We start from the raw sequence: 9872 nt of genomic DNA on the forward strand, positions 1-9872 counted from the left end.
TACAAAACCAATCTCTGACACTTTAAAAAATCCCCTCCTGCACCTCATTTGCTCGTGTCCCTCAGCTGACTGTGGGTTTGCTCTTGTTGCTGCAGACATCAACGAGTGCTGGAACTACCCTGGGCGGCTGTGCCAGCACACGTGTGAGAACACGCCCGGCTCCTACCACTGCTCCTGCTCCTCCGGCTTCCGCCTCTCCTACGACGGCAAGCACTGCGAAGGTACCGCTGCTCCTCCGTGGGGAACTGGGGACCTGGCAGGAGGCCTTGAGGTGAAATACAAAGGCAGTGACCTTTGTGTGCTCAGATTTGCAGTCACAGAATCACAGAATATGAGGTTGGAAGACACCTCTCAGATCATCAAGTCCAACCTATGCCCTAACACCTCAGCTAGACTATAGCAGCACCAAGGGCCATGTCCAGTTGTTTTTTAAACACATCCAGAGATGGTGATTCTACCACCTCCCTGGGAAGAGCATTCCAGTACTTTATTCTTTTGGTGAAAATTTTCTCCCTAATATCCAGCCTGTACCTTCCCTGACGTAGCTGGAGACTGTGTCCTCTGGTTCTGTCAGTGCTGCCCAGTGGAAGAGACTGACCCCACCTGTCTGCAACCTCCCTTCAGGAAGTTGTAGAGAGCAATAAGGTCACCCCTAAGCCTCCTCTTCTCCAGGCTAAACAGTCTTAGCTCCTTCAAACGTTCCTCAAACACTGGAGTTGTCAGATGAGTGTCAGCAAGTTTCTCCCTTTTCTTTCTTTCCCCATGTACTCTTTGCTTTCCTTTCAGATGACAGGAGAACAGAACAAAGTTAAAACAGGAAATCATTCAAATTTTGATAAAGATGAAACTTGGTAGTGACAAAACTTACAAAAAGCGACTTTGAATTGAATGGAAAATTTTTGAGTTCTCCATGATTTTTTTAGGGCAACAGTTACATATTTTAGTGAACTGAAACCTGTGAAGTCTGAAACAAATGTCTGCATGTGTGTGTTTCCATTGGCATATGGAGAAATGAAATTCAGGTGCAACAGACATGCTCCAGCTTCTTGGCATTCTGCCTAGGGAGCAGAAAAAATAGGGACAAATTAGTCCTTCCTTAGTCACTGTGGCTGCAAGGTAAAGGTTTTCAGGGGCAGGAAAGGGTGGAAGATGCTGTTCTGAAGCACTGTGACCATCTCTGTGTGTTTGTTTTTGGATGCAGATGTGAATGAATGCGATAACAGTCCCTGCAGCCAGGAGTGTGCCAATGTGTATGGCTCCTACCAGTGCTACTGCAGGCAAGGCTTCCAGCTGGCAGAGGATGGGCATTCCTGTAAAGGTAAGGTGCTGCCTCACCAGGGCAGGGGCGTGTGTTTATTCTCTGTAGCAGGAACTCTCTGACCCCTGATGCTGCAGGTGGTGCCTGAGGATGGTTGTGAGCTACAGCTGCCACAGAGGCTGCAGAAGGTCCCTCAGCTGCTGCACAGGGCAGTTCAGTGGGTGGAGCACACCTGTGGGACTGCACAGCCAGGGAGGTTGTTGTAATGCTTTCATGGGGGCAGAGCTGACTGAAGAAATCGGGTGGGAAGATATTCCTGTATTGCATCAATGAACACCTGCACTGCTGAGTGAAGGCTTGCTCTGGCTGCTGCTCGTAGTGAATGAGGAGCAGAGTGTCAGAATGGAGAGGAATGGTTTACCTCTTCAGCTGAAGTTACCAGCACTGACACACTGGAGAGTCTCTGTTTAAGGAATGGTGAAGAAGCCAACCCCCTTCCTAGCACAGGGAAGCCTGGTGAAAAATGCATTGCTGAAAGGGAGTGAGGCCCTGGCACAGGCTGACCAGAGAGATTTAACATCCCTGGAGTGTTCAAAGCCAGGTTCAGCCTGGTCTTGTGGAAGGTGTCCCTGCCCATGGCAAGGAGGGGAATGAGCTTTGAGCTCCCTTCCAGCCTGAGCCAGTCTGTGATTCCATGATTCTCTCAATTACAGAGGCACCAGAGAGAGACAGTGCTTCAAACTCAGACATGCCCCCCCTCATTATTCCTTCCCATGAGTGGGTACTGCTTGCAGCCAGTATTTCTGGGAGCAGGCTGGTGTTCAGCGTTTCAGAAAGCACCAAAGCAATGCCAGACCTCCATGGTTATGCTCGCATTTAGCAATATGTTATAAATGTGTCAGGCGAGAGTTTCCTGGTGTCCTGCAGCCTGCCTTTGCAGATCTGTGTTTTGTTTTTTTGGTGTGTTCTGTCTGTTTTGTGTGCTGGGCCGTGACTGTGTTCTTTGCACAGACATTGACGAGTGCGCGCAGAGCGCCGGCATCCTCTGCACCTTCCGCTGCGTCAACGTGCCCGGCAGCTACCAGTGCGCCTGTCCTGAGCAGGGCTACACCATGGCAGCCAACGGCAGGACCTGCAGAGGTAACAGCACTCAGTTAGCTCAGTGAGCTCAGCCATTGCAGCTGCTCAGTCAGACCCCCACGTTTTGGATCAGTCGCTGTTCCAAAGTCAGTCTTCGACAAAGTGGCCAAATATTGGTGTCTGCAAAGTCAGTTTTCCTGTGCTAGAGGAAAGTGCTGTGGCAACTGAGCTGTCAGCGTGAGCTAATTGCTTCAGTGAATTCCCCATGAGCCCACTTCATCCCTCAAACTGAGGCACTTGATGGCTCACGTGAGCTGTGTGTGCACCTTGGAACAGCACTCAATGATCAGGGGTATTAGAGGTGCCAGATGCAGAAATCTGTGGCTGCTTTATGAGTTACAGTTTTCCTCTCCAGAAAACTGGGAGATTAAATGTTGGTGCTGTAATTGAAACTTGGCCATCCAGCAGTGTCACCTAAGCTTAATCGTGCTGGCATTAATAAATGTTAGTGAAATGACAAGTACCCTCCCCTCACACACCCCTTTTCCTCAGAATTGTGGAGATGTCTCCTGGGAGTCGGGTGGTTTTCATCTGGTGTGCAGCTGTGTGGTTCTGAGCTGAGCCCCCCTTTGCAAACGATGCACTGCCTGTGTAACCTGATGGAGGATCTGATTACCTTTAGTCCTCTGCACATTCCTGCAGCCCTTACACCAACTGCCAGGCATTTCCTGCCCTGGCTCTTTCAGGAACCCTTCATGTAATGAAGAATTTGGTTATGTATCTCCTGTGCTTGAATTCTGACTGCTAACGGCAGTGAATTTTCTCTGTGTAAATCCTGAGCAGCATGAGCATACTTAATCACGACTGTGGAGCAGTGAAGCAGATGAAATGACAATTAAAATCCGTTAGAAACATTTTAAAATATTTTCAAATGTGTTTTTAAGTATGATTGCAGTCATATCCATGTGCACTTAAATTCTTACATAAAGTTCACCTTTAGAAAACTGCAGCTCCCCTGGGTATACCCCTTTTTGGAGCTCTGCAGGTCTGTAGGCACAGGTTTGGGCAGATACTGAGATGTGTCTGAAAATGTGGTCAAAGGAAGGCTGGGTTGGTGTTGGCTCTGTTGTTGGCTCCTCGTGCAGGGAGATGATGTTGGTTCCCCCCCAGCTAAAGATCTGGCTCCAGTTGCTCATCATCTGACCAGTTCTGAAGAGTTACTGGTGGAATGTTCCTTGTACCCTATTTTCAAAAGATGAGTTGTATCTCATGGCCCAACATATGGATCTTTTTTGCAGAAACTGCCTGTGGTGTTTTGCAGTGCAGCCAGAGTGGTACAGGGAGTGCTTTCATGACAATGATTGCAATATGGAAGAAATTTTCTTTTCACCTGCGGGCACTGCTGAGAACCAGCAAGGGATTTACTTGACTTTGATTCCCTCCTATTTCCTATTGTATACTTTTCTTTGCAAGACTTTTAAACCAGCCGGTTCAGTGTGTGAGATCAGTTCTCATCCCAGGGGAATGGAGGGAGTGGAAGGCTGTGATTTCCCTCTAAGAGTCTCTGCTCTGTGAGAACTGGCAGAGCTGCAGGGCCCTACACAGTCCACATGCCTTGTCTGTTGGAATTTATTTCATTTTAAAGCCTCTGTGCATTGTCTAGACGTTTGGGAGTACACAGTATGACTGCCAGGGCTCTGCCAATGCTTCCTGCTCAGGCTGGATCCTTGTCTCTGCATCTGGCTTCCAGCATTGTCAGGCCCATGGCTTGGGCTTCTGGCTCTGTGTTATTTAGGTAGCCACATTATTCTTTGGAGCTTTTAAGTGCTCTTTATTATGTTTTCTGTAATTACATCTCATTATGGGGAGATACTTTTATTTAGGTTTTCTGAACTCTGTGCCTTGTTCTGAAGGGTTGTTCTGAGTTCCCATGTTCCACATCTCCTGGATCCTGTAGGACAGCGGTGACCACTTTGCCTTTGCTTGCTTTATCTCCAGATTTATTTTAGTTGCTCTGCTTTAATCCAGAGCTATCTTCATGCCCAGATGCATTCTTCTGGCACAGCCCAGCTTTCTCCAGTCTCAAAATCAGTGAGAAGGTCCTGTTGTCTTTTAGTATGGCTCAATTATATCCTGGTGGGGTTTGTTTATTCCTGAAAAATACTAGGAACTAATTCTTACTTTTGAACTTAGAGCATCTTTTTCTTGCGTTTCTTCTTAGATATTGATGAGTGTGCAATAGGAAGCCACAACTGTTCATCTGCAGAGACTTGCTACAACATCCAGGGCAGCTTCCGCTGCCTGTCCTTCGAGTGCCCTTCCAACTACAGGAAGGTGTCTGACATGTGAGTATGGCCCTGGGGCAGCACCAGAGCCAGCCCAGTGCCTCTGCTGCTCTGTGGTGCTTCCTTTGTGGGTGACTGTGGGTGCTCAGAGCTCTGAAAGGCTGCTTTGGTACCTGGAGCTCATAAACCTTCCCCATGCAGAGTTTGTGTCTGGTTAGCCTTCATTCTCTCAAGCCCTGGAGCCCCTGTTTGCCCTGAGCTGCTGCTGGAACAGCAGAGACCAGAGCCTGCAGCTCTCCTTGCAGCTCTAAAATGGCTCTGTTTATAATTAATTTTTAAAGCACGATCTTCTGTGCTGTTTGTATCAGAGCAGGAGCAGCCAGGCTGCTCAGTGCTCCACTTTGACAGGGGGTTTGGGGCTCCCTGCTCAATACTCACATTGCAGTTCCTCAGGGAATGTTGAAAGGGAGCAGGATATTGAGCTTGCCAGGCCACAGGATTCTGGGAATGGCACATCCCCAGCTCCTCAGCAGCTGGGGCTCAGGAGCCCCAAAATCTTCCTGCCCATTTTCTGCCTTGGTGGCTGCCAGTGCTTTGGGAACCAATATTTAGTTGCTTATGGCTTACAACATACTTTTCCTGCCTTACAGAACTGAGCAGCTTTGCCAGCTGAGGAGTTTGTTTCCCAAGGTGTTTTAGGTACCTTTTCAAGGGGTCTCATTGTTGTTTTCTTGGAGCAGTGCCCCAGCCCTGCTGGTGATGAGCCCCTGGCTCCCCAGCCCAGCTCTGTGCCGTTCAGCCTGGCTTGGCTGTTCCTGTGGAGCTTCCCCTCGCTCTCCTCAGGCTGTGATCTGTGCCTCGGGCTGTGCTGCTCTCAGCTGCACACCCAGAGCTGTCCTGGGCACTGGCAGCGCAGAACAAGCAGCTGTGATCACACACTGAGGTCTGGGAATGCCGTTTGTCCTGGTGGGACTACCTACAACAGAGGCCAGACAAAACTAAGAGAATAAAAAGCTGTTATATTTATTGAAGGGCCTTCAGGTACATTTAGGCCTGAAAAAAACCCCCCAGGGGCTACATCCAAAATGTCTAGTCACAGGTCACAGGTTTTTATACTTTTATAAGTTTGGTCCATTTGCATATTGGGGGTTAATCTTCCAAATACAGCTTCAGATAATGAAGTCATTTACCCCAGGTTTGTTCCCCCCAAACTCACTTGTTTCCATTTCTGGGGGCCCGAGGCAGTGAGGTGTCCTTGATTGCCAGGCCCAGAGAGGAATGGTTGTGTCTGCCCAAAATGGGAAAGCTGCAGCTGACGCTGGGTGTGGAGTTTAGAGTTATACACTAAAGAATTGCAGGATTACAAATGTATGAAAAATATAAAAGCTGAAATCCTAAGGTATTGGAATTAAATACCAATATAGCCGGATGGAACATGCCTGGGCTTGTCTGGCCCTTGCTGCTTGATCAAAGGCGGCAGCTGTGGTGTTTTCACCTCAGAGACACCTTTGGCTGGCTGGATGCTGCAGCTGGGTGCGTGGGAGAAGTCCAGGGATGCAGGAGCTCAGGTTTACCTCTGGTGGAAAGGCTTTAGGTGATGGTGAAGGAAAAGGAGTCGGTTCTGCTGGAGGATTTCGATCCAGAGCTTTATTCTGGCCTACAGGCCTCTGAATCCAGCAACAGCTCCAACAGAACCAAGGAACCATGTGGTTGCAATGTCTTTTAAGCCCAGGGAGAGGGGCAGGGAAGGGGTAGGGGTCCCACCAATGAGGTAAGGGGGAGAAGTCTCAGGGGACAAATGACACCTGGTGGCCCAGTGTCCCCAGGGCTGAGAGGCATCTTTTGAACTCTGCCAATCACACGACGCCCTTTCTGGAATGCCGAGGTTGACGGACAGCACTTAGCAGAGAGCAAAGGAGGGGAAGGGAGAGGTGATTGGCACACCTGGGGAAAGGACCAGGATGACTGAGACAGGCTATTACATCACGCCACAACATCAGTCAGTCCCATCCTTGGCAGTGCCCCCAGGCTTTCAGGTTTTTCCCTGCTGTTCCCTGGCCGCTGAAGGTGCCTCTCTCCTCTTTCCCCAGGAGGTGTGAGCGCATCAACTGCTTCAACTACCTGGAGTGCCAGAACACACCGGTGCGCATCACCTACTACCAGCTCAACTTCCAGACCAACATCGTGGTGCCCGCGCACATCTTCCGCATCGGGCCCTCGCCCGCCTACGCCGGGGACAGCATCGCGCTCACCATCACGCGGGGCAACGAGGAGGGCTTCTTCAGCACGCGCCGCCTCAACGCCTACACCGGCATCGTCTACCTGCAGCGCCAGGTCAAGGAGCCCAAGGACTTCCTGCTGGATGTGGAAATGAAACTCTGGCGCCAGGGAACCTACACCACTTTTCTTGCCAAAATCTACATTTTCATCACAGCTCACGCCTACTGAAGCCTTTGCTGACGTTGGATTTTATTGGTGCTATGCTCTTTAACTGTTCTACCAAAGCTTAATACCGTTGAACTGGCATTTCATGTATCTAGCCTTTATATTATTTTTCTTTCGTTGCTTTAAACTTTCTTATTGGTTGTGTAAATTAAGTTAATTTTTATCTTGTTATGTTCTGTTTTCCTATGCAATTCTGTACATCATCATCTGCCAGCGAACAAAGGAAGGGTTAGAAAGGCAGTACAGACCTTGTGATAAATGCTGGAACCTTTTCTTAGCAATTATTTTTAGGTGTAGTCACTTCTGCAGGGTATTGCACTAGAGAGGGAAGGTGTTCATGTGGGAATACTGGGAAAAAAAACATGGAATGATTTCGTCTTTCTGACACAAAGTTCTGGTTTGGCCGGGCCAGCGGCCTCACTGGGCTGTCTCTGCTGAGGTGCTGAGTCCAGGGCCATCCACGGACACTGATGGGGACCCCACCTCCTGCTCCCAGGTTATTTTCCTCCTTCCAACTTTCATAATATGTTGCCTTAATATATATATGAATAAAAGGAAACTCCACCAGTGAAAAAGCCTATGGATGAATCTTGCTTTAGTAGGAATGCTCATGTGCTGAATATTTGCAAGACCAAGGCCTTGCCAGAATGTTACACTTTAAGGTAAAAGCTCACGTTGCCATTTTTAGTAGTTGTCTTTGAAAGTGTTGGTGTTCCTCTGTTCCTCACTCTATGATATGTAAGTGCAGATGTGAAGCTTTGTAATTCTTAAAGGAATGTCCAAATGGAAATAATGAAATAATAATTACTGCTCCTTGTTTAAAAGCTTGGGCATGTCCCTGAGCAATAACTTGCAGTTTTAAATAGACAAAAAAGGGATTTGCTTCTCTGCTTCAGGAAAATGCCTCCAGTGGTGTTGCCAAATGAAAAATGCCAGTGAAATTGGTGGGTTGTATTTTACCATTTAAAAAAGAGCACAACCAAAGTTTTGAGCTCGATTTCCTCTGGTTCTTCAGGGAACTGGATGAAGTCCAAATTTAGAGGCCAGATCTGGCAAAGCATAATATAATTGAAGTATTTATTAGAACTTAGAAATGAATATCAGAACTTCTTTTTGGTTTGGTTTTTTTTTTTTCTGTCCCCAAAAAGCTCCAGTGTTGCAATTTTCTGAGCTTCCTTTCAGCTGTAATTATTCTGCAAAATGTTTTGAAGGAAAAACATAGCTACAAGATATGGAGGTTTATTTCTCTTCAGTTTAATAATACTAGAATCCTAGGTTGGATGGGACCTCAAGGGTCCAACCTTTCTTGACAAAACAAAATCCTGTTCTTTTCTACAGTAGATCTTATTTTGATTGATGTGTACACAAAAAGAAATGGAGATATTAAATCTAACATGTTTTTATGCCATATTCAACAATTTTATTACGTTGTAAAAATTGTATCAAAAAATCTTGTAAGCATCACCTTATGGTGAGAGGTATTCACTGTATCCCCAGGCCAGTCTCTGCCACTTCAAGTCATTCCTTTAATTTGGATGTCCTTAAAATGAAGGGCAAATCTTTCTGTATCTGAGACCATAAAACCCCATTAGCAGGGAAAATTTATTTACATTCCCCAGCTGTAAAACAAGGCCTATTTGTGAGCTTGCCTACATCAAACTTATCTTTGTTTTTTTCCTATAAAAACCATTTAGTAAAAGATCTTCTATCCATCTTTTGTTTTCCATAGTTAACAGTTTTGTAACCGTGTAACAGGGAAGTGCCAGCTGAGAAACGCAGGCTTGTGCAATTTGTCATTCCAGTTAATTCCTATCTTACAGCTCCAGGCCTTCCAGATCCATCCTGCACACGTTCAGGGGTGACACATTTCTCCAAGCCCCACTGGGGCACATCAGGAGTCACCAAAACCCAGAGTTTTCCGTCAGCATTAGGATTTGATTGAGCACAAATGATAGGCAGGCCTCGACTGTGCTTCTTGTCAGAGAACAAATGGACAAGTAATTTGTTACCGGGAGACCTTTTGCTGACTAAAACCAGCCACAGTCAATCATATTAAGGATCTGGCAGCTCTTAGCACCAGCTCTTCATTTTCTGGACAGGTAATTGATGAAGAAAGTTTTAGAGAAGGCTTTGCATACTATTAAAGGAAAATGCTCTGCTAGGAAGAAGGGTGTCTTCATCTGTAGTTGGGAAAGTTCAGAAAGGGTTGCTCAGTGCAGCTGGTCAAAACATGGGCAAGGATTTCAGGAGATAACTTCACATTCTTCTGCTTCCAGATGAACCAGAGGAGGGTTTAACCTTTTCCCAGCCCACAGAGTTCTCGCTGTCAGCTCAGGAGCAGCCAGCACTGCGCCCTCAGCTCTGCCCTGGGGCAGTGCCTGTGCCTGGGCTTGAGCAGCCTCAGCCCCACATGCAGGGGGATGTGCTTTCACTGGTGTCAGTGGCTTTCACTGGAATTTTGGTCTCCTTCACCTGGTCCAGCTCCCAAAGGCCCAGTCCCCACCTCCAGGAATGCTCTTTCCCTTTTTTTGGCTGGGTAACCTGTTTGTGTGTCTGTGCACAGGAGGTCTCAGTGGGAAGAGTTCAGGCCTCGGCTGTATTTCTTTTTCTTTTGAGTAGGTTTCATTTACTCCCTTTGCTCTTTTGTGGCTCCCCCACCCCTTGCCTGGTTGAGGTGAATTAAGAGCAGCTACACGAGAGCTGTGCAAGCTGATAAACTCATGAGGAAGACAACAGCTGCAAACCTCATAAAGAATTACAGCTGGCTTGGGGCATCTGTTCTGTATGTGTGAAAACTCAGATTA

General features: G+C 47.4%; 1 protein-coding gene across 6 annotated transcripts in view; it reads left to right on the top strand.

Annotated features, from left to right (window-relative positions):
- The window catches only part of FBLN2 (fibulin 2), a 99281-nt gene extending 90500 nt beyond the window's left edge, over nt 1–8781 (top strand). For all 6 annotated transcript variants that reach the window (XM_063164370.1, XM_063164373.1, XM_063164369.1 and 3 more), the window contains 5 exons: nt 96–221; nt 1202–1318; nt 2270–2398; nt 4560–4683; nt 6714–8781. In XM_063164370.1, coding sequence (XP_063020440.1) covers nt 96–221; nt 1202–1318; nt 2270–2398; nt 4560–4683; nt 6714–7071 — 854 coding nt within the window. In that variant the 3' untranslated portion in view covers nt 7072–8781. The remainder of the gene's footprint in view (nt 1–95; nt 222–1201; nt 1319–2269; nt 2399–4559; nt 4684–6713) is intronic.
- Nucleotides 8782–9872: the final 1091 nt, after the last annotated feature.

The sequence above is a fragment of the Melospiza melodia genome, chromosome 10 (genome assembly GCF_035770615.1).
Source record: "Melospiza melodia melodia isolate bMelMel2 chromosome 10, bMelMel2.pri, whole genome shotgun sequence".
NCBI lineage: Eukaryota > Metazoa > Chordata > Aves > Passeriformes > Passerellidae > Melospiza > Melospiza melodia.